The sequence below is a fragment of the Symphalangus syndactylus genome, chromosome 17 (assembly GCF_028878055.3).
Source record: "Symphalangus syndactylus isolate Jambi chromosome 17, NHGRI_mSymSyn1-v2.1_pri, whole genome shotgun sequence".
NCBI classification, from domain to species: domain Eukaryota; kingdom Metazoa; phylum Chordata; class Mammalia; order Primates; family Hylobatidae; genus Symphalangus; species Symphalangus syndactylus.
Genome location: NC_072439.2, coordinates 94,186,137 through 94,211,254, shown reverse-complemented (window position 1 = coordinate 94,211,254; position 25,118 = coordinate 94,186,137). Strand labels below are relative to the sequence as shown.

General features: G+C 38.8%; 1 protein-coding gene and 1 non-coding gene across 3 annotated transcripts in view; both read left to right on the top strand.

Moving 5' to 3' along the window:
* The window catches only part of FGF12 (fibroblast growth factor 12), a 603,658-nt gene that overhangs the window by 196,532 nt on the left and 382,008 nt on the right, over window positions 1-25,118 (top strand). Inside the window, exon 1 of one of the 2 annotated variants that reach the window (XM_063621979.1) lies at window positions 19,460-20,096. The exons of the other annotated variant lie outside the window; for it this stretch is intronic. Coding sequence (XP_063478049.1) covers window positions 20,006-20,096 — 91 coding nt within the window. The 5' untranslated portion in view covers window positions 19,460-20,005. Of the gene's footprint in view, window positions 1-19,459; window positions 20,097-25,118 lie in introns of those variants that run through there. 2 annotated transcript variants of the gene reach the window in all.
* LOC134733387 (small nucleolar RNA U13) lies at window positions 531-634 on the top strand. Its single transcript, XR_010116832.1, has one exon. It is a non-coding gene; the product is annotated as a small nucleolar RNA U13 (small nucleolar RNA).

Here is a 25,118-nt window from a genome sequence, read left to right as displayed (position 1 = left end):
ATCTCTTGAGGTCAGGAGTTCGGTACCACTCTGGCCAACATCACAAAACCCCATCTTTTCTAAAAATACAAAAATTAGGTGTGGTGGCATGCACCTGTAGTCCCAGCTACTTGGGAGGCTGAGACATGAGAATCTCTTGAACCCAGGAGGCAGAGGTTGCAGTGAGGCAAGATCATACCACTGTACTCCATCCTGGGTGACAGAGTGAGACTCCATCTAAAAAATAAAAATAAAAATAAAGAGCTTACAATCTGGTTTTGCTTCTGGAAGTGATAGTGATAGAAATATGATTAAATGATTAGAAAAATCAGAAGTGTAATATATGAGTAAGTTAATTTTTTAAAATCTCACATTGCCTGAGCACTACAGTAACCTAAAACCGGCTTCTTTGAAGTTTACGCAGTGTTTTGAACTGTAATGGAAAGCTAGCAGCTATACTGCTTATACTTTTTTCTTAGAATCACTAGAAAATATTTGACCATAAAAAATAGATTCTGAGTAAAATTACTTTTTTTAAACAACCAAACCTGATCCTTTTGTAGTTCATAAGCAGGATGATTGGGTGTTCACGTGTATGTGTGAGATGTGCCACCCTTGAAACTTGTCAAGACATCGGCACATTACCCAACTGATATGAAAAAAAACCCTGTCATCTTATAAAGTTCCATTTATAAAGAGGAATAGAGATAGGACACTGAATGCTTTGGGTTTGTTTTGTCGACATTTATGTTTTCAAGCAGGCTTGCTTCATCCAATTTTTATATTCTTTTGAGGAAAAATACACTGCCAGGAATCACAGTATGCAATGCAAATCAGACACAGAACTATTCCCTATGGACTTTCTAGCTTATGGAGAGAGATATGCATGCAGACAACAGAGGAAAATGGGGTCGCTTCTGATATTTGGACTGGCCCATGATAAACTTTAATAAACTAGAAGCGACATAGAGGACAGTTTTGGCTAAGGAAAGAAAATGAACAAAGGCTCAAAAGTTCAAAAGTCTATGTCCAAGTAAAGCAAGTGCAGGCTTACATTTTACTGTCTTTAATTTCTAAATTCAAGAAGCTCTGAAAACCATTGTGTGTGTTGTTGTTTTTCCTTAAGGTACAGACTGACCTGAATTGACTGGAGGCTATTTATAGTCTTTATTTATCCCACCTATGAGAATATTTATAGATTTTACTGCAGAACTACCAATGTATTTCATTATAGGTGCAGCCCCAACATACATGGATTTTGTTAATATTTTATACATTAACTGTATTACTTGAAAAAAATACCACCTTGTTCCCCAAAAACCTGAATTACAAAACTCACTTGGCCCCAGCTGTTTCTGGTATGGGATTGTAGACTTGAAGTAATTATGGGGGAAGTGATATTGTAGAAACTATGTCCAGAAAGCTAGGTGAAGATTGTGCCAGTTCTTGAACACACCAAGTTACAGATTTTGGTCATTTGACTTTAGATTGTAAGGAACCATTATACACTTTTGAAGAAGAAGTGAAGTATTCAACCATTTTTTATTAAAATTGGTTGAATCCCTGAGCACACGCTATTTTAAATTTTTTCTCCATGCAATTACAAAAACTCTGAGTAAAGATGGTGTCAGATGAAATGCCTTTTGAAAATAGATATTTACATCCATCATTTGTTTTCTTGTGATGGTGTGTAGGAGAAATAAGGTTAGAGAAAACAATTTCAGATCATGTCTGCAGCTTGCTAAGTGTCATGCCACATAAATGTGGTCAGAGTTTGATGTCCCCAAATGATTGTGCATTAAAAATACAAGAATTGTCTCATAGAAGAAAAAAATAAGCAAAAAACCGTAAGAAATAATAATTTATTTCATATTTGGTCATGTTCCTCGCTAAAAATACCTGAAGGCAAATTCCAGAAAATTTGTTTCTGATTTGGTTAAGAAAATTGAGAAATTAAAAATGTTATTATTGTTGTGTGTACAGTGTATGTGTGTCACTCATAGTGAGTCTTTAAACTCTGCCTTTAAGAACAAGAATCAAAAGTTTGGTACAAAATCAATGTTCACAAATCAGTAGCACTGCTATACACCAACAAAGACAAAGTTGAGAATCAAATAAAGAACTCAATAGCTTTTAAAACAGCTACAAAAAATAAAATAAAAAATACTTAGTAATATACTTAAGTAGGTGAAAGATCTCTACAAGGAAAACTACAAAACAATGCTGAAAGAAATCATAGATGACACAAAGAAATGGAAAGACAAGCCATGCTCATAAATGGGAAGAATCAATATGGTGAAAATGACCATATTGCTCAAAGCAATCTACCAATTCAGTTCAATCCCCATCGAAAGGTCATCGGCATTCTTCACAGAGCTAGAAAAAAAAAATACTAAAATTGATATGGAACCAAAAAAGAGCCCACACAGCCAAAGCAATACTAAGCAAAAACAACAAATCTGGAGGCATCACCTTACCCAACTTCAAATTATACTACAAGACTATAGTTACTAAAACAGCATGGTACTAGTATAAAAATAGGCATGTAGACCAATGGAACAGAATAGAAAACCCAGAAATAAAGCCAAATACTTATAGCTAATTGATCTTCAACAAAGCATACAAATACATAAACTGGGGAAAGGACACCCTATTAAATAAATGTTGCTGGGAAAACTAGCAAGCTACATGCAGAAGAATGAAACTGGATTTTAGTATAGGCTAATCCAGAATGTAGGTCTAATGCTGAGTAGTCTAGGTAAGACCATGGACTAAAAACAACTAACAAACAAAAAAAGCACTATCCAAATAAGCTGCCATCAGACTAACACCTCCTAAGCAAAAGCTACTTATATTCCTCAACTCGAGGTGTCAGTGACAGCATCAAGCATGTGGTAGAAAATTAAAGGAGGGGGTTGATTTTCGAAATTTTATCTTCACATACCTTCCTTTCAAAATATAACAACCCAAAATGTTGTTAATAACTTTAAGTTTTAAATTTCACCTTTAAGAAAAGTATTTTCATTTGCTTTAAAATAATTATAAATTTTAAAAATAGGGACGACCAGTGGGTGTTTCATAATAGGTTCTGACCGGAAAAAAACAAAAAAAATACCCAAACCTCTTTTTTTGGAATGTACTAGTCCTTTTGAAGAAGATCTTCTGTAAATGGGGAGTCCACTATGGGCTAATCTCTATGTTAAGCATTTCCTTTTCTTTCTTTATTTTTTCTTTTTGCTACAACAAACCTCAAGGCAGATTATTAGCTTTGTTTTGCAAATGGGGAAAATGAAATTAAAGTTAAGAAATGTGTCCATTAACACACAGCTGGGACTTGAACTCAGCAATGCATAGCTCTCAAGTGTTTCTTATGATGTCATCTAAGACTTTGACAACCAAACTGATCATAATCTCTACAACGTGGAGTGGACAACTGAAATGAAAACAGGAAAGAAAAAAAATCACCACTCTAATAACGTGTGCAGCTGTAAACTATCTTGCTGTCCAATATTTTTCTTATAGTTTTAAAACATTAAACTGCAGGGCTGGGTGCGGTGTCTCATGCCTGTAATCCCAGCACTTTGAGAGGCCGAGGTGTGTGCATCACCTGAAGTCAGTTCGAGACCAGCCTGGCCAACATGGTGAAAAGCTGTCTCTACTAAAAATACAAAAATTAGCTGGGCATGGTGGCATATGCCTGTAATCCCAGCTACGCGGGAGGCTGAGGCAGAAGAATTGCTCAAACCCGGTAGGTGGAGGTTGCAGTGAGCTGAGATTGCTCCATTGCACTCCAGCCTGGGTGACAGACCAAGACTCTATCTAAAAAAAAAAATTAAAATGCAATTCAGATACCATAAGATTTACCCTTTTAATGTGTACAGTTCAGTGGTTCTTAGTATATGTATAAGGCTATGCAACCATCACCACTCTAATTCCAGAACACTTTCATCACCTCAGAAAAAAACCCCATGGCCATTAGTATTCACTTCTTATAGAATTTTGATGAAGCAAAATCCTTCAAAAGCTTTCTACTAAAAATCCAATTTTCTTAGATTTTTCCTTCAAACAAAGACAATTCTTAAATATTTTATAGATACAGAAGAGAAATTATTAAAATAATCTCAAATAACAAATAAGTGATATTGCTGTTGTTGAATAAATCTTCAAGGATGAAAGGATGAAAAGGATTATTACTGGTAGAGTTTCCCAAAAGTCATAAATGTCAATAAACTTCTCCACCATATCATTACCACAATTTATTAAGGACCTACGATCTGGCAGGCACCATATTAAGATATTCTATCTCAATTAATTCTGACAACAATTCTTTATTTATTTATTTATTTTTTTATTTTTTTATTTTTTTTTGAGATGGAGTCTCGCTCTGTCACCCAGGCTGGAGTGCAGTGGCGCAATCTCGGCTCACTGCAAGCTCCGCCTCCCGGGGTCCACCATTCTCCTGCCTCAGCCTCTCTGGTAGCTGAGACTACAGGCGCCCGCCACCATGCCCGGCTAATTTTTTGTTTTTTTAGTAGAGACGGGGTTTCAGCGTGGTCTCGATCTCCTGACCTCGTGATCTGCCCGCCTCGGCCTCCCAAAGTGCTGGGATTACAAGCGTGAGCCACTGCGCCTGGCCTAATTCTGACAACAATTCTAAGGAAGTATGAATACTCACTCTATTGTACACATAAAAACCACTGAAAGAAGGAGCAGTCATCTCATCCAGTAAATGTGAGAGTTGAGAGGTAATCCTAGGTCCGGTTTGATTTCAAAGCTCAACCTCTAAACACTAAGCTCCACCAAGTGAGAGAAAGTGGATTAAAAGAGAATGTAGATGTCAAATTTAAAAAAAAAACAGGATGGAGAGAGAAGGATGAACAGAAGTGGGTTAAGGGTACAAACATACAATCCAATAAGAGGAATAAATGTAATGGTTGGTAGCAGAATAGGATGGCCATGCTTGACAAAACTGTATTATCCTCAGGTGATGGACATTTTAGATACCTTCCCTTAATTGCTACGCATTAGATATGTGTAACAACATTTCTCATGCACCTCATTGATATGGTTTGGCTGTGACCCCACCCAAATCTCATCTTGAATTCCCATATGTTGTGGGAGGGACCCCATGGGAAGTAGTTGAATCATGAGGGTGGGTCTTTCCTGTGCTGTTCTTGAGATAGTGAATAAATCTCACAAGATCTGATGATGATATAAGGGGGGAGTTTCCCTGCACAAGCTCTCTTCCCTTGTCTGCCACCATGTGAGATGTGCCTTTCACCTTCTGCCTTGATTGTGATGCCTCCCCAGCCAGGTGGAACCATAAGTCCATTAAACCTCTTTCTTTTGTGAATTGCCCAGTCTCCAGTATGTTTTTATCAGCAGCATACAAATGGACTAATACAGTAAATTGATACCAGTAGAGTGGGGTGCTGCTGAAAAGATACCCTAAAATGTGGAAGCAACTTTGGAACTGGGTAACAGGCAGAGGTTGGAACAGTTTGGAGGGCTCAGAAGAAGACAGGAAAATGTGGGACAGTTTGGAACTCCCTAGAGACTTGTCAAATGGCTTTGACCAAAATGCTGATAATGATATGGACAATGAAATCCAGGCTGAGGTGGTCTCAGATGGAGATGAGGAAATTGTGAGGAACTGGAGCAAAGCTGAGTCTTGTTATGTGTTAGCAAAGAGACTGGTGGCATTTTGCCTCTGCCCTAGAGATTTGTTGAACTTTGAATTTTAGAGAGACGATTTAGGGTATCTGGCAGAAGAAATTTCTAAGCAGCAAAGCATTCAAGATGTGACTTGGGTGCCGTCAAAGGCATTCAGTTTTATAAGTGAAAGAGAGCATAAAAGTTGGGAAAATTTGCAGCCTGACAATGCGATAGAAAAGAAAATCCCATTTTCTGAGGAGAAATTCCAGCCGACTGCATACATTTGCATAAGTAATGAGTAGCTGAATACTGTTCCCCAAGACAATGGAAAAAATGTCTCCAGGGAATGTCAGAGGTCTTCATGGCACCCCTTCCCATCTCAGGCCTAGAGGACTAGGAGGAAAACATGGTTTTGTGAGTGGGGCTCAGGGTCCCTATGCTATGTGCAGCCTAGGAACTTGGTGCCCTGTGTCCCAGCCACTCCAGCTGTGTCTGAAAGGGGCCAATGTACAGCTCTGGCCATGACTTCAGAGGGTGTAAGACTCAAGCCTTGGTAGCTTCAACGTGGTGTTCAGCCTGGAGTTGAATAATGGGGGTGGGTCTTTCCTGTCCTATTCTCCTGATAGTGAATAAGTCTCACCAGATTTGATGATTATATAAGGGGGAGTTTCCCTGCATAAGCTCTCTTCTCATGTCTGCTGCCATGTGAGATATGCCTTTCACCTTCCACCATGATTGTAAGGCCTCTCCAGCCACGTGGAACTATAAGTCCATTAAACCTCTTTCTTTTTTAAATTGCTCAGTCTCTGGTATGTCTTTATCAGCAGCATGAAAATGGACTAATACACTCATAAATATGTACAAATAAAAAAATAAAAATGAAAATAACAGTTCAGTCTAAATGGATTATTTATATAAGCCCAGGATGCTGAAGATGGTTATTTAGTGCTGGCTCCTAGAAGCATTATTGCAGTGATTTTCATATTTACATATTGAAGGCTTACAATGTACACTTGCATGAGACCATAGAAAACAGATCTTTCTGATCCTTCCATTTTTCATTATTTTTAAATTAACCTATAAAACTAGAAATGGAAACAACGGCAAAATCTGGAAGTATACAACCTTTCAGACTAATACCATGAACCTCTTCTCCCAGGTCTTTGTCTGTTGGTCTTCCAGGATCTTTATCCTAAACTAGTCATCATCTTAGTTTATTTTCTGTTGTTAGAATACCACAGACTGTGTAATTTATAAAGAAAAATACATTTAATTTTCGCAGTCCTGGAGGCAGGGAAGGCTGCTAGCATCTGGTGAGGGCCTTTTTGCTGTGTCATATCATAGCAGAAGGCAAGTGTGTGCTAGCTCAGGTCTCTCTTCCTCTTCTTATAAAGCCACCGGTCCCGTCGTGAGGGCCCCACTCTGATGATGTTATCTAATCCTAATTACCTCCCAAAGGCCCCACCTCCAAATTTTATCAAGATGTGTTTGGGGATTGAGTTTCTAACACATGAAATTTTGAGGACACATTCAAGTCGTAGCATCAGTTTAAGGGTTCCAAAGGCTCCTTTTCTCCTGGCTTGCATTTCTTTTGGATTTTTTCAAGACCTCCTTTATTTTTATCATACTTGAAACCATGTGGTAGGTGTGTCATTGATTTTTAGGAAAGACAGAAGGCATGACGCATACTGCTTTTGTTGTAACTGAAATGTAAGGTTATAATAAATTTGATTAAGGCTTTATCTTCAGTCGAACCATATGGTTAACTCTACAGAAACAGAATCATATAACTATTCTGCAACTCGGGTAGAGTTTTCAATTCAATTCAGCAGATATTTATTGACCGTTTCCTATGTTTTGAGTAGCATCTGTATATTGGGAAAGGCAGAAATTGTAATATTTCATGATGAATGACTTTTATGACTTACCATGAAAGGGAACAAAAGTGACTGTGTGTGTGTGTGTGTGTGTGTGTGTGTGTGTATGCGTGTGTTTATAAGCTTGAGGTGAGGAACTGTATATAAGCATGTGCCCAACTAATTGTGACACAAACTATGATGTGATAAGTGCCTCAGCGTTTCCTGATTCCTCTGGCTAAATCAACACTTCTACCACCTCTTTAGACACTATAAAATCATGTACTTCTCCTTTTTTGCAGCTGTTACAGTTGTAATAATATATTAGTTTGCATGATTATTTGGCTAAATTTTCAAGAAGTACTTTGGCTTTTTGGAAATCAGAGATTATAGTGTGAAAGTTCTATCCTAAGAAATATGCGCGGGTAAGCTCCAAAGGGCACCTAATCCAGCCAGGGAAGGTTTATTGACAGAGGTGATAATGAATCCAATTTTTGAAGGGTTGGTATGAACTCACTGGAAGAAGAAAGCAAGCAGGATAGTCTAAGCAAGTGAACTATCATGTGCAAAAACATGTAGACATGAACATGAAAGTGTGACTCAGGCCAGGCACGGTGGCTCATGCCTGTAATCCCAGCACTTTGGGAGGCTGAAGCAGACGTATCACGAAGTCAAGAAATCAAGACCATCCTGGCCAACATGGTGAAACCCATCTCTACTAAAAATACAAAAATTAGCTGGGCGTGGTGGCACACACCTGTAGTCCCAGCTACTCAGGAGGCTGAGGCAGGAGCATCACTTGAACCCGGAAGGTGGAGGTTGCAGTGAGCCAAGGCGGTGCCACTGCACTCCAGCCTGGCAACAGAGTGAGACTCCGACTCAAAAAAACAAAAAAACAGTGAGACTCAAGGACATGGATGGAGTTAAGTTCATATACAGAGATAAAAGAAGACAAGCAAATCATTGTAGGTTTTATGTACCAAACTTAAATTGTCGACTTAATCTTCAATACTATGAAAAGTTTCTGAAGAGCCACATTCTTTAGGGACTTAAGTTTTGGGGTGATTATTTTGGCAGTACAGAGGCTAAATTGAAGGCAGTTGGAATATTTTTGTAAATATGTTGTAGTAATTAGGGAAGACGTGATCAGGGCCTGAAGGAAGGCAAGAATAAAGTGATGGATGTTAGAGATGTTAAACAAATAGCATCTATAATACTCTCTGTCTGATTGCAGATAAGTTGGCAAGAACAGTCTAGGATGGCTCACAAGGCTTTGAATTTGGAAACTGGATAGTTAGATGTAGTTGTTCATTAAAATATGGAGTTCAAGAAGTTTAGAGAGAAAGATATGTGTCCAGTTGTAGTTATGTTTTTTTTTTTTTTTTTGAAACACCTGTGGATCCTTTAGTAGAGATTTCCAGGGAAACTTGGATGATTAAATCTATGTAGGTATCTTGTTAGCAGACACAGATCCAGGAGTTATCAACAGTGTAAGAATTTTAACGTGTAAGAAGATGTCTAGTAGCAGTAAAAATGGAGAAGAGATTGAAGCTTGGTGAATAGTAACACTTAGAGGATGGCAGAAAGAGAACTATGACGTTAATAGAGAAGTAGAAGGAAAACCGCGAGAAAAATGGTGTTTCTGAAGATGAGGAAGAGTTTCTTGAAATACAGTGATCAATAATTTCAACACATATACTTACTGCGTCTTTGTAGCATTAGGACAAAATGTGTCCATTGTATTTGGAATAGCCTGATTATGGTGATTTTATAAAAAGAACTTTGGTGAGATTGTGCAAGCAAGAGGCAGCACTCAGTGGGTTTAAGAAAGAAAAGAAATGCTGAAGTGAAGGTAGTACATATAGCCTCTTCTTTAAGATGTTTGTATGTTTGTGGAAGGGAAGAAAGAGAGGGTAGAAAAATAATGCACAGAGATTTCAAAATTCCACATGTGGCTCTTGCCTGGTACGTGAGAGTGGCAACTTTGGCCTTAACCTGTGTTCTGCACAGGCACGAAGATATATACATATGTATGCTTGTGAATATATTTGTGTGCATAACAATCACCTTAAAGGGGCTAAAATATTCATTCTCCAAATTACTGCATGTCCAATAAGCCTTCGATATGGAACCTGATGAACATCTCCAGTTAACCCTTTTTCTCCTCCTTTTCCTGCTCTGACCATTGCACCACGACCACTTGTATTAGGATAGTTAAAACCTTGCCATCAGGAAAGTTAGCCTAAGTCATAAGTTTAGACTCTTTCCTAGGCCCTTTTCTGAAAGTTAACACTAATAGAAACCTCAGAGTTTACTGTAAAGGCAATGCTTATTTTTATTGGTCAGATCTTTAAATGAATGGCTGCCTTCTGCTTCTAAAAAGCAGACAATTTACAGAGAAAATTCAATTTCCAGGGAAAGGAAAAATGCCCTGAAATCATTTCTATGCATATTATCAAGTAAATTTGATTCTGATGCTATCAAAACCAGGGGCAGCATCATAGTATCTTTTACAGAATATTGCACTAGGAAGGGGGCAGGGGTTCTGAGCCACTTAGTTGCAGCACTGCTGCTGGGGGCCAGGTGACTTTAGAAGTCACTGTCCCTTTTTTGTATTTTTTTTTTTTTTCTGTTAAAGGATGGAGTTAGAAAATAAATGTCTACCATGGGTTGACTTACGTTAAAATTTTATTCCCTAAAACCCCAAATGAAGTCATTCCACATATACATATCCTTTTCCTATCTGCATTTTGGAAGAACCTCTTCTTTACAAATGTCATGATACTGCTATGTGGTTTTACATGGTTTGCGTCCCTCCTCGGCAATCAGAATCACTCTTCTCATCTGTGCTATCCCTACAGGCTTCACATTTCTCTATCCATGTCAACATTGTTTGTATAGCTATCATCTATTATTTCCATCCCTATGAGATACTGAGTCCACTGAGGGCAGGGTTATATTTAAACAAAATATGCACTCGCTAAATGTGCAGTGAATAGAAATGAATATTTTTTGATTCATTTAACAGGTGGACTTAATAGTATCTTATAAAATTTGATGGCCGGGCGCGGTGGCTCACGCTTGTAATCCCAGCACTTTGGGAGGCCGAGGCGGGCGGATCACGAGGTCAGGAGATCGAGACCACGGTGAAACCCCGTCTCTACTAAAAAATACAAAAAAATTAGCCGGGCGTGGTGGCGGGCACCTGTAGTCCCAGCTACTCAGAGAGGCTGAGGCAGGAGAATGGCGTGAACCCGGGAGGCGGAGCTTGCAGTGAGCCGAGATTGCACCACTGCACTCCAGCCTGGGCGACAGAGCGAGACTCCGTCTCAAAAAAAAAAAAAAAAAAAAAAAAAAAAAATTTGATGAAAGTTTTATTTGGAGAGCTTGGATAACATGAAAGCTAAAACAGGTTGGGTGAATCTTTATTACCAGACTTGGGTAGGGCTCTTTATTACTGTTTTGGTGTCTTTAATACTCAAGATTGTTGAAATTCCAGAAGGGCATATGGGAATCAAACATGTTTATAACAATCATATGGAAGTAACTATTTTTCCCAATGCCACCTAAATGTAAGACTTCCCATTTTAAAAATGAATATATAGTTTAAAAGTAAAATAAGAGTAGCAGCTCAGATTTATGGCACTTTGGAAATTTCTTATCATTTACTCATGCATCCCTTCGTCTTAGAGGATGAGGATCATCAATACTTGAACTCCTTTTGGTACCAACATTCTACTGTTAGGCTCTGAGAAGGTATGATGTTCACTTAGGTCTTCTGATTCTCAAGGCATCAAGACTATACCCTATTGCAACTTAGAAATAACATTTCTAGTCCCTGTGTGTCTCCTTCACATTCTGGATTTTTGTATTTTAATTAAGCTTAGTAATAAATATGTTTTAAAAATCAAAGCAAAATTTATATAATTGATTTTTGTTGTAATATGTTATTTATTTTGAAGAATATGCATACGGTACATTTTTAAAGTATAAAATGGAATGCAGTCAAAAGTAGGTCTCCCTCTCTGTTGTGTTCTGCTACCTAATCTTTCTCCCTCAGACTACAACTGATGCCAATTTCTTGTGTACCTTTTCAGAAAGAGTCCATGAGTTTATAAACATGAATGTATGCACATTCTTATTTTCTAGATTACACAAATTGTGGCAAACTATATATATTCTTTTATATGGTTGTTAAATTCAGTAATAAATTTCACAGATCTATTCATATTTAAAAAATTGTAGCACATTACTTTGTGGGAATATACCAAAGGTAAGTTAGTTCCCTATTGATAGATTAGTATCACTACTATCAAATAGTGTTATCAACAACAATGTTGTACTGAGTACTTTGTGCAGTTGTCACTGTTGTCTGCTTATGCAACTATATCTAAAATATCTAAATAAGAAGTTGCCAAAGGGAGAATTGGCTTTTTAAAGTTTGAAGGATAGAGACAAATAGCTATCCATAAAGACATTAATGCTTACTTTTACCAAGAATGTATGAGGGTTCTCATTTCCTTTATATTCTCTCTAGTACACCAAGTTATCAAACATTTTTATCCTTGAAGTCTTATATGGTATTACTATTTTATTTTGGATACATTTAGTATTTCTCTCATGTGTGAATCTGATGACTTTTCAAATGTTTAAAAGTAAGTTATATCTTCTATCTAATTCATATCCTCACTCTAAATTCTTTCTGGGCTATTGTTTTTAACTGTAATATAGAATTACAAATATTTTTCCCAATTGGAAAATCACAAAAAAGTCCCCATTTTTTTTTTTTTTTTTTTTTTTGAGACGGAGTCTCGCTCTGTCACCCAGGCCGGAGTGCAGTGGTGCGATCTCGGCTCACTGCAAGCTCCGCCTCCCGGGTTCACGCCATTCTCCTGCCTCAGCCTCCTGAGTAACTGGGACTACAGGCGCCCGCCACCACGCCCACCACCACGCCCGCCTAATTTTTTGTATTTTTAGTAGAGATGGGGTTTCACTGTGTTAGCCAGGACAGTCTCGATCCCCTGAACTCGTGATCCGCCCGCCTCGGCCTCCCAAAGTAAAAGTCCCCATTTTTTTCATTTCATCAATATTTAAATAAATTATTTCTTACATATTCTAGGTACCAAGATACACAAACATACAAGATATGAACATGAACACCAAAATTTGGAGGCAAAAAGGCTCATAGTCTCTTGGGTGGAAAATATGTATGTGCAAGCTGAATAAAATAAATCCTATAATAGAGGAACTGCAGTGTGCTGTGGGAACTACGAGGAAGCTGTGACTGCTTTGGGGGAGGCGGGGAGATAGGAGGGAAAGTTTACCAGAGAGATCGCTGTGGCTTCTATGGTAGGTCTCAAGAAATGTGTGTAATTTATAGGGTCAGAGGCGTGTTCAGGTGATAGGAGAAAAGGGTGGAAACATCCACTTCGTATTGTGCCCCCCTTTTGGTAACGAGTTTTGACTAATGAGCGATTGCTTTTTTTCCTTGACATTCATAAGTATTTATTATCTTGAATTGATTGACCTCTTATTTTGCAAAATAAACAGCTCATATTTTACTATGATGATTTAAAAACATTTTCCTTCCATTTGAAATAGATAACTCATCTTTAAAGTTTTCTTATGGCTAACGAGCTCGTGTTTATTCAAGACGACTTGTTAAAGTGCTATTAGAAGAGATGGAAAATGTCCAACTGCAGCAGCAAATCCTGGAGGTATCTATTTGAAGATAAGAAAAAAGTTCTCAAACAAACGACAAAATGTTCAAACTCAATCATAATTAGAGATATGCAAATTAAAACATTATAATCAAACTGACATAAATGAAAAAGTAGGACAATACATTATGTTGGTAAGGCTGTGGGCAAATAGGCAATCATATATTGCTGGCAGGAATCTAAATTCATACAAGCCTTCTGGAGTGAAATTCAGCAATACTTAGCATAAATATCTATACACATACTTTTCCACCCAGCATTTCTTTTTCTCGGAAGCTACCCTGGAGGCACACAGAGTGTATTTCTCACAGGAGTATTGGTTAGCAGTGTTTTCTACAGTATGAAAATGCTGCCACAAGGTTACTTATTGCAGCATTGTTTATAATAGTACAATACTGGAAACAATCAAAAGACCACTACATAGAAGAGCGTGTGTGCATTTGTACAAAAGAAACACAGGCAAGATAAACTAAAGAAACCAGTTACCTATAGGCAGTGCATGGGAAATAAGTGGAAAAAAAGAGGGAACAGGAACTGGCCAGGAGGGATAATGAGGGAATAACAATTATCAAGCTATACTTTTTGGTAAAGCTTTGACTCTAAGTACCATAGTAATGTTTCATGCACCCAAATAAAAAAAAAATCTTAACTGAATTTAGTTAAATAATTAAAATCAATGTGTATGGAATATAAGTTTACAAATGAGTAACCAAACCACATTGAAGATGATGGGCAAGCAATGAAGCAACCTAAGTCACTTTCAAAAGAAAATAATATTTTGATTGGATACTGTAAAGTTCAAGACAAAAATAAGTGTACATAAATACTGTACTCTTGTAATAAGTGTTTCTCACAGGAGTATCAGTTAGCAATTCTCTACCTTAAGTGTATAGTAGGATTTAATAAATAAGTGAATATATTATAAATAATGAAAGTCAGGTTTTTCACTGTCAGAAAGAAGTTACAAATAAGGAAAAGGCAAAAAATAAAATGAACCTGGTGGCATTGACTTAGGATTGAAGTATTAACGATATCTATCTCTATCTCTAGCTGTGCATGATATATCAGTATCTATATAAAAAGATATACCGATAGAAATGTAGAAATAAATATGATGTAGGTGTATGTGTACATAGATTTCCTAGCTCTCACTGCTGAGAGGACCTAAGAGCAATAACACCCCAATAAAAATGAGGACACTTAGCACTCAGATCTTGGTTGCTATATATTGTTCTCCAAAGAAAGAACCCAGACTCATTTGGCAGTCAGTTGATTCCAGGGCTAGGGTAGAGGGGACAAAATAAACTTGGAACATTACGTGATGCCAAAAAATTAAGGAACTGCTAAAAAACAATTGGGGTATGTCAAAAAGACACAATAGCAAATCAGAAGGATCTCCCAATGGCTAAAGCCAGAACAATTTTAGCCACAAAATAAATAATGATAGTATTGGATTATAATCCTTAGAATAAATATCCTTGAGGCCATACTGATATAAATAAATAACTGAATACATAAATAAATTCAGGAGAAGGAACAGCTCTTACAGAAGAATTCCTATTACTTTAGACAGAATAAAGGAAATACAAAAGTCACTGCTGGGCAAACTGCACATCAGTAATTGTTGCAAGCAAGATTTGTCAACGGATGCTAGAATCAGTGGATAAAAGTTTGAGAAAAATAGGACACTAGCACAGCATCAAAGTTTTTTCCTCAATATATTTATCAATTATAAATGAAAAAAATGTAACTTTACAGTATGGAAATCTAGTAGACATAACCTTAACCAGGCAATCAAGGTTAATATCACTAACTGACATCATGTACCCTCCCCCCTGCCATAATGATATACTAAGAAGGATACAACATCACTTCTATGGCATTCTTGCCAAATGAATAACCTTAGACTAATCATTAGAAAACATTGGACAAATCCAAATTGAAAGACATTCTGCAAAATATTTGACCAATACCTATTAGAAGTGCCAAGGTACTGAAAGACAGGGAGACCGAGGGACCATCACAGATTGAAGGAGATTCAAGTGACATGACAGTCAAATGCAATATGGGTCCTAGTTGGATCTGATACAGAAAAAGGACATGAGGGTGGGGAAGAGCTGGTGAGAGCTGAATAAAGTTTGTAGTTTAATTAATCTCAAGGTACCAGTATAAATGCTCTGGATTTGATATCTGTACACTGGTTATGAAAGTCATTAACATTAGGGAAATTGGGTAAACAGTACGTATGAACTCTCAGTCTTATTTTATAACATTTGCATAAGTGGAAACTTATTTAAAGATAAAAAGTTTGGAAAATAATAGAAGGACATAATGAAGATGAAGAAGAGGAAGAGAAGCAGAAGGAGGAAGAAGAGGAACAGGAGTCGGCAGGAGAGGAAGGAAAAAGAAATAAAAAACAAAAGGAAGAAGAGAAATTTTAAAATAATATGTTTGCTTTTTAAAAAACAGTATCAAGATCGTATGTGAAGGTATTGCTAAGATGAGAGCTATAGGCATGGTTTTGTGCCCTTTCAGAGTCAATGGGCTACGTGCATAACATGGAACAAAAATACCACGTTAGATATCGTACTGATTTTCATCTTTTAGTTTATATGTTGGTTTCTTTGTGAAAATAAATTTAATATCAATTCAACAGACATTTTGCCATTGATATACTCGTTAAAAGTTTTGCGACCCGGCACGATTCTTTTTTTTTTTTTTTTTGAGACGGAGTCTCACTCTGTCGCCCAGGCTGGAGTGCAGTGGCGCAATCTCGGCTCACTGCAAGCTCCGCCTCCCGGGTTCACGCCATTCTCCTGCCTCAGCCTCTCTGAGTAGCTGGGACTACAGGTGCCCGCCACCACGCCTGGCTAATTTTTTGTATTTTTAGTAGAGACGGGGTTTCACCGTGGTCTCGATCTCCTGACCTCGGGATCCGCTCGCCTCGGCCTCCCAAAGTGCTGGGATTACAAGCGTGAGCCACCGCGCCCGGCCGGCACGATTCTTTATATGTTGTTACCAATTCAACATTCGCTTCTGAACAGATAAATACACTGATTAATTGCACAGCTGATGCCAAGAGTGAACAGATGCCTATGTTCAGTGTTAAAATATCTTAGATAAGTCACAATTTAAATATCTCAAAACTCCCTTACACAATTATTAATTTTTACAAACTCTTAGTAATTATTTTTAAAAAGAAAACATTTAGGTACTAGGAATTCAAACACGTTCATCCATCATTATATATCATAATTCCTAATCCTTCTCAAAAAGTGCTAACTTATTTTATTTTGAAGCCACACTGGTGAGTAACTTGCTAGAATTTGTCCAAGATGTTTATGTCAATTAGAAAACAGAAAGAATGGCTACCTTTAAAAATCCCAATTAGAGACAGATAACATAATTTAAAATTTGGGTATTAAAACAATAATATATCTTGAATTTAAAATTAAAAATATTATTGCCATTAAAATTTTGAGTTTGGCTTATGGGATAATACACAGAAAGGAGAAAAGATGAATGTTCTTGTTCAAACTAAAATACATCACTTTCTTACCCTTCATGTGCTCCTATTTTTTTTTTTGTTTTGTCTTTTTTGGGATGTTATGATATATGTAAAAACAAATTCTGATATATTGCTCAAGATACTTCAGAAAGACTACTCTATGTGCCTAATTGTGGAAGTGGGTGACAATCACATGAGGAGTTGCTTTAAAAAGCATGAACATTGAAATCCTGATAAGTGTAAGAACCTTTTTTAAAAAATGAAAAACTGTCTAAGTAATACAGTTCTACTGATCAAGTCCCTTTTATACTTACTTACAAAGTAGAAACTTACGCTGATATATACTTACAAAGTACGAACTTACTATTATCAAATGTCCATACTATACAGTAAGAAAATATTTTGCATTAAAATGTTACGTGCCCTCTGAACTCATCTGAAAGCTCAACAACAAAACAATCTATAAATGTAATACTTCAGTTTGTTTTTATAAGTACTGTGATGATCCATTTCCTCGCTGGTCATAAGAATCACTGTGATGGCCATTTAAACAATACAGTACACCATTTGAATGTTAATTGTACTGAGTTGTCTTCCCTGCTCTGCATCCTAAAAGTTTACAATCCTGTTGTGGAGTCAGAAGATTCACACATAAATGCTTCCTATAATCAAGTAACAGAGCCACTGTATTAGACCTTAACAGTCTAACAGCCAGAACCCAGGGAAGTTGGTAATAACACCTTATCTTGCAAAGATAATTAAAATCTTCAAAGCACTTCCACATGTTTTATCTAATTGAACTCTTGCCACAACCTTGCTAGGAGGCAGAGAGGGTTATGATAAATATAAAAACTGATGCTCAGGAGGTCATATGTGTTTTAAAATCACACAGGGACCTTTTCACTCTGCTCAAGTGCCGTCGAGGGAACCACGGCATTGTCCTGTTGATTTGCTATTTTTCCAGGAATAGCACTTTCCTCAAAGTAAGGAAATAGCTCTAGGCCTTGGGTTCCAGAATAGGAGAGCTCTACTGGAAAACCGTGTTCCGCTGCAGCACAAAGGACTATTTTTAGATGTTTTCCTTTTGCTAATTGTCTCTCCCTCTGTGGGGAATTTCTATGGGTGGGATCCCAGATGAGCCAATTTTCTCACTAATTCTCAAAGAGACAGGAAAGATGAAGACCATGGCTCAGGTTGCCCTGGGGCTGCATAACTTCTTCGGTGATGTCAGTGCAGTGGTTTTAGCAAGATCTTCAAGGACCTTGGAGCTTAAATATCTTGTGATACCACTGAAAAACAGGACTAAGAGGCGACTAGAAAGACAGGCCTGGGCATATCTTCTTGAATCTTGTAATCACCCCAAATGACCTTTCCTGGAGCTTCGGCTTTGAAAGGAGCTAACAGGGTGTGAACCCAGGTGGTGGCCGTAAGCTCAAGCGGCCCTCCAGGTGTTCTGGTTTTCCTTCTATCACCTCTGAGAGGAAAAAGGAAGAGACTTCTTCCAGGCAACTTCAAACATCATTTCAAGTGTTAGGGAACCAGTGGAACCGCGAATGTTTCGCCTATATAAGAGAAAGAGGAAAGGTGTGATGCAAACCATTTTTACTCCCTTGCAGGGAAGAGCTAACCGGTTAGTGCTAGGCAGCCTTGAGACAATGGATGGAACAAAGGTGAAGTCAGTTGCTGGCTCAACCTCAGGGAAAACCTAACAGTTTTCGTGCAATGAATTACCTAGGGAGCTGCTGAGTTCTCTGTCACCTGGACTATTCAAGCAGAAATTCACTGGTATGAACACTGGCATTCATCGGAAAGTGAAAATGATTCACAACCCTGCAGGTGGGGTCTAAATAATAATAATTGCAAACACTGTTTTAGCACTTACTTTATAACAAGTGTTTTCTTAACTCTCAGGGGGGTGTATGAGACAGATGCTATCTTTAACTTTCTTTTAAAGATGAGAAAATTGAGGGACAGAGAGGTTAAGTAATTTGTTCAAGGTCACACACCTAGTAGGAATTTGAACTTAGGCTGCTTGTCTCTAGCGTCTGTGCTCTTAACCACTTGCTATATTGTTAAGTGTCCCCTAAGGTCACCTCTTGCCCTGAGATTCCACATAGGGTTATGTCCTGTCACTTCGACAGCATTCTTCCCATGCTTACTCACTGCACTTCCAAAAGGGCATTGTTGGAATCAGGAAAAGAAAGAAAGAAAAAAAAAAGAGTCAAGGGGGCTGCTGGGAAAAAAAAAATCGAGATCTTTAAACTCATGGAGAAGCTGTTTGGTCATCTGGGCGGGCTGGCAGAGGCAGAGCCTGCCAGAATACTGGCGCCAAAGCGAAGCGCTCTTTTGTCTTCAGATTTCCCGCCTTACCTGCCTCCTCTCCCTCTGTCCGTTCTAGCTCCACTTCCCACTGCACCTATGCTGAGCTTTTCTAGGAGCCTGAAAGGCACGGGGACAAAGCAATCCTCTATCTCACACCCTCTTCCCCACCCAGATTGACGGGGAGACGCCCACGGTGGTAAATGACTTACCCAAGGACAGAGCCCCGACCAGAAAATCCAGGTGCCCAGACTCCCACATCGGCACTCTGTCCACGCCCACGCACACCTGACTTCTCATAGCCCGCACCCAAGCGCTTTCTTTATTCCACGTCCCCGCCTCCCTACCCCACCCCCTAGTTCCCTAGAGTCGCTTCTGACGCTCTGCAGCCTCCGGGGTCCAGCCCTCCCTGCGGGTGCTTCCCTTCCGCCGGATTCCCACGCCGGAGTCGCCCTTGGCTGCGCGCAGTCCGCGGGACCGCTGCCTTCCGGGCTGGAAGCCGCGCAGCCCTCTCAGCGCCCCAAGCCCGGGACGGCTGGGACACCGAGGTAGTCGGGCTCCCAGGGCACAAGGTCCGGCACCGAGGGACCAGGGAGCAGGGGAGGTGCCAAAGCCCCCGGTCCAGAAGGCACCTGTAAGGAAGCACCGACCCGCAGTGACGTCCTCCGCGTCGTCCTCAGACCAGCCACCGCCTCCGGAAGGTCTCAAGGGGCCGTGCTCGAGCCCACCGAGGGGTGGCGGCGCCTCGGGCTCTCGGAGGGCTGCCCCCCTCCGGCGGACCGGCACTTCCGCGTCCCAGCCCGCCCCCTGCCGGCGCCCGGGCTCCCTCCCGCTCCATGTGCAAACTCCCCTCCACCTGGGCGCGCGCGATGGACTCGGGACCCGGCTTCCGAAGACAGGCCGCCTGTTGGTTGGACGACTAGCGCAGGTGGGCGGGGAGTTGACCAACCCCACACACGCGCTTCTCCATGAAGATTCTTGAGCTTTCTCTGAAGAAAGGAGTGCATATGCTGCAGTGTCTCTGTGGAAGGAGCCTGAGGTCCAGCGACAGCCCAAGTGGTGAGAAAATGTTCTTTCCCCAGCCCCCAAACACTGCAGAATGCCCCCTTCCCTTCTCCCGGGGCCTTCGCCGCCGCCCTCCTCTGCTTCATTCAGCGCAGCCTGTGGCGGAGGGAAGGCGTTTCCCGACTGGGGCGAGGTCAGGGCCCCTCCGCTGGTTCTGTCTGTGGGTATTTTTTCTTTTTAATCCCTGGAGTCATTGACGCTTTGTAGGGAGAGCGCGTTAGCTTTCGCCGGGCGCGCCCGGGCTGAAACCTGCGGGTCTGTCTCCAAGCGGCGCTGGCTGTGACCTGCGTTCGCACCTTCTCGCGGCCCTCCCTGCGATTTGCGAGGGCGGCGCGCGACTTGGAGTTGTTCGGTGTCTCCGAAAAGTTGCTCGTGCGTTCCACAGGAGAGGGGACTTTTAAACAGATGGCTGGCAAGGCAGGTATCTTTTCTTTTTCTTGCTTTGTCTGAAAATTAGACATCTGGCGGTGATTAGGGGTACGTTTCTCCTGGAGATTTAGCGATTTCTGTCCTTGATGCTGAAGCAGGAGGGTCCCAATTAGCCTTGGGCTTCAACCAGGTGCCCTGGGAAAGACTACAGGGAGGAAAAGAAAGAAAATCAGACCCTTTGAATGAACTGAGATATTGAGAAAGGCCATTAAAAATTTAATGAAAAAAAAACCCACCAAACTAATATCAAATGAGTGTGATTCTTTTATGAAGTCTTGCAAAATGGTTTGCTGTTTCACCACGTTTCCTCCATTATCTATCTCTAATTGTTTAAGGTTCTTTAAAAGGTTTCTATAGGTTATCTTCAAAGTGATGTGTCTATTAATCTTGCAATGGCTAATTCAGTTTCTGTGTCTTTTGATTTTCCTTTTACAAACTGGGAGTGGGGTGTGGGAAGAGAACAGTGACACCCTAATACATCTAAACAAGTGTCTTTTTGCCAAGAAATATACGTTTTTGGTCCATGAATTCCAAATAACTTTACTTTTCAAAAATTTACAACATTATACAAGATTTCGTGTTTAAAACTCCATATGTTATTTTGGAGAGTCTGATTCATTTGGTTATGGCACCTATTTTCACTCTGTTCTTCAGCTATGAAAATTATATTTGGAAAGATTAGAATATATGTAGGTTTCATTCATTCTTATAGATCTTTGACTTTGTGGTTACTCATCAGTCTAAATGAAATATAAAACTACTTAAAAATACCTAATTAGAATTAAATAGAAAACTACTTAAAAAGAACTAATTTATGAAATTGCAGAGCACACTTTCAAAATGAAATCAGCAACGAGATCTCATTTTTACTTCCATGCAGTTTGGAAGATTATTTATACATTATTTTTTGCCATTATATTTGTAAGTACTAAAAGGCATCATACGACTATATTCTAAACGAAGTGGCTTTATGTTAAAGTTTCGTGTTTTGATATACATGTTTCAAGAAGCCAGTAGAGATACGTGTTATTATTTCATTTTTTCCTGGTCCACAATAAATATAATGTGAATAGATTATAACTTGGATATATGTCTCTTAGAGGGGAAAATTTTAAAACTGTGTAGGGTATGTAATGAAGACAGGGCAGTCTCTCATGTCAAATTAGGAAAGATACTCAATTCACCTGCAGAGTCAGTTTCCCAAATAGCAATAGATCCAAATAGAAGGGTTAACTTTCGTGATTGGACTGCATAGTTTGTTGCAAGTATGGGACTGATTTAGTTGTAACACAGTCTCAATAAGTCAGTACCCATCTTTGAAACTCATTATTTTTATCTGACAACAGTGAAAATGATAGACATAGCCTGCTTTATATATATATATTTGAGTATACTCTAGGTTTAACGGTGCTTCTGTGAAAACTTGTGTTTTATTTATATATGCATTTTTACTTAGTGGGGTAGAGGAATTCTTGTTAAATGGTATTTAGTTCCAAGTAGTGAAGTTTACTTCCCACCCTTTCCACAGACAGAGGTAATATACGGTTATGTATCAGAAGACTGTTTCTGGGAACTAAATTACCTTTAAGAAAATTGTGACTCTTTTAAACTTATGATCTAGTGTAACATGGCCTTGCTGTTTCCTAATTAGTGCATAAATGTAAATTACTATAATACTGGTACCTACCTAATAGATTGTTGTAAACATTAAATGGATTAATAGCAGCTAAAGATTTAGTTGAGCTCTCATGGTATGCCAGGCACTGTTATAAGAACTTTAAGCCTACTATATACCATATGCTTAGTATATTTTAGGTCTTTTTATTATTGTGTTCTATTTTAAAGCGATATTTTTTTCATATGGTCTGTGCCATTAGTATGACCTCACAGCAATTTTTCATGTAATATTGCCATGCCCAGTGTGCATATGCAAATTGAGGTAATGATATCAAACATTTTTTTTTTTCACGGAGCAAATGTATAAAAATAGAGCTCAAATGAACCACTCTAATTTTTAAAACTAACTTAAGGAGAAATTAAGTAATATTTTAAGCAATGTCAGCATGGATAACAAAGTTTTATGCTAGCTGCTTCTTTTCCATTATTTTACAGTTGAGGGAGGTGAGGTCCACAGAAGGGAAGTGACATAATTTGTTATAGTAGGTTAAGAGATTCTCCTAACAGATTGCTGAATAGTTGGAATTATAAACATTTTGATATTTTATTTAAGTTTTATTAAATAAATGGTACTACGAAAATACAAACTAATCATTTATTTTGAGCTTTTTAGTATCATTAAAATACGTTATTGCTCCTGTCTTTCCTCTACATTATCAGATATGAATGTCTTGTCTAGTTTATCCATCATGTTAGTTTCTAAGTTCTTTGTACTGCAGTAGGATGAGCATAAGCTATCAAATGGAAGACAATCTCAGACAAGGTTGAGTGGATTGTTTGAGGCTAAATTCTGGGTCTCTTGTGATCCTTTTTTCCCATTTCTCAAAATGAATTTTTTTAAGCATGTAAAGCCCATCCATTAAATGAAAGATTTAAAGTTTAAGATGCTAAACAATATTGCTAAGGTTAAATGGCACTTGTATTAATCTGATAAAATATTAAGTTTTTAGTTTAAAGGGAAAGTAAAGCAAGTTCATCTTTAGAGATAGAACCTTTACAAAGAAAAAGACTCATAGAAGAGTAGTGATTAAAACAATAGCTAATGCCTATTCCCATTCCTCTCAAAATGTAGTCAGGGGAAAAGTGGAAGCAATCCATCAGAGTGGTGTTAAAATTGCAGGTTCCTCATCACTTCAGCGGGAAAGACCATTATAATGTTGTAGAAGAGGAATTCGTGTCCTAATGATCAGGCTCCTGAGAAAGCTGGGTTAGGTCTCAACCTGAAACAGAAGGGCAGCATTTTTGGCAGTAGGTCCCTACAGTAGTAGTAGTAGCAGGTGTGTGTATGTGTGTGTGTGTGTGTGTATGTGCGTGCGTGTACGCACAATTTCTTCCTTGCTTGCCTGTGTTATCACTTGGGCTATCCCAGAAAATCAACCTCCTTCTGTGTATAGTTATGACTCTTCTGCGTTATTTACTCAGGGGCTTCTCAGCCTGGTAGCCTGAAGGATTATCAGATGCCTGGAGACTGAGCTAAACAATCACATCAAGTGGCCTTATGTGGAATTGAAACACTCTAGGCAAAGAAAGCTCAACGATCCTATAAAAAACACATACCCCAAACTCTGTCTTTCCTAACCCCTGAAAACCTATGGTCTTTTTACTATCTCTATAGTTTAGCATTTTCTAGAATGCCATATGGTTGGAATAATATAGTGTGTAGCCTTTTTATATTGCCTTCTTTCACTTAGTAATATAAATTTACGTTTCCTCCAGGTCTTTTCATGGTGTAATAGCTCATTTCTTTTTAGCACTCATAATATTCCATTGCTTGGATGTACCACAATTTATGTATCCATTCACCTGCTAAAGAACATCATGGCTGCTTCGAGACTTGGAAATTATGAAGAATAATGTTGCTATAAACATCCATGTGCATGTTTTTCTGTGAACATAAGTTTTCAGCCTGTTTGGGTAAATATCAAGGAGCACAGCTCTTGGATTGTATAGCAACAGTGTTTAGTCTGGTAAGACAGTGTCAAACTGTCTTTCAAAGTTGCTGTACCATTTGGCTGTCCCACCAGCAATGAATGCAGGTTCCTGGGGCTCCACATCCTTGTCAATGTTGTCAATGTTTTGGATTTTGGGCATTCTAATAGGTGTGGAGTAATTTCTCATTATTGACGCAATCTACAATTCCCTGATGGCATATGATGTTTAATATCTTTTCATATCTTTGCTTGCCACCTGTGTGTTTTCTGTGGTGAGGTGTCTCTTAATGTCTTTTGACCAGTTTTATATCAGGTTGTTCATTTCGCATTGTTGAGTTGTCATTAGCACTTTTCACCCAATATTTTGGATCCTCCTGCTGGGCATATTGTTGGATGGCATTATCCCATTCACTGGAAGTTAGGTGTGGCCATATGACTTGCTCAGACAAATGAAATGTGAGCAGAAGTGACACACTGGAAGCTTTCATAGCCTGCGCACAACTCACCTCAGGTTCTTTGCTGCTGCTGACATTCAAGGCAGTGGTCAGTCCCTCAGCCTGTGTACCTGAGTATCTGTGATGAAGAGCCCCACCATATTTTTGTGAGTAACTTCAATTTTTAAGTTAGTGTATTATCTAACTTGCCTTTGTTGATATAATAATGCAGTGCAGCTTAAATAATAAGATTTAATGGAAAGTTACTGAGCTATGTTGAAGGCTGTTTTCAGTTAAAATGCTGTAATTTCTCTATGATATCATGTGTAGTATATAATAAATAGATGTATTGGTGTCTGTTTGTAGTCTTTTGATAATTAGCTTAGCATCCCAAATTATGAGGTTTTATTATTACCGTTCTAGTTAGTGTGTGTCCTGAGGCTACTTGGTGCATTATTCCGTAAATGATACTGGTCTCTTTTCCAAGGATGTAATTAATCCCCACTGATGTTTTTCAAGAACTTTGAGATTATTCTTTCAAAGTT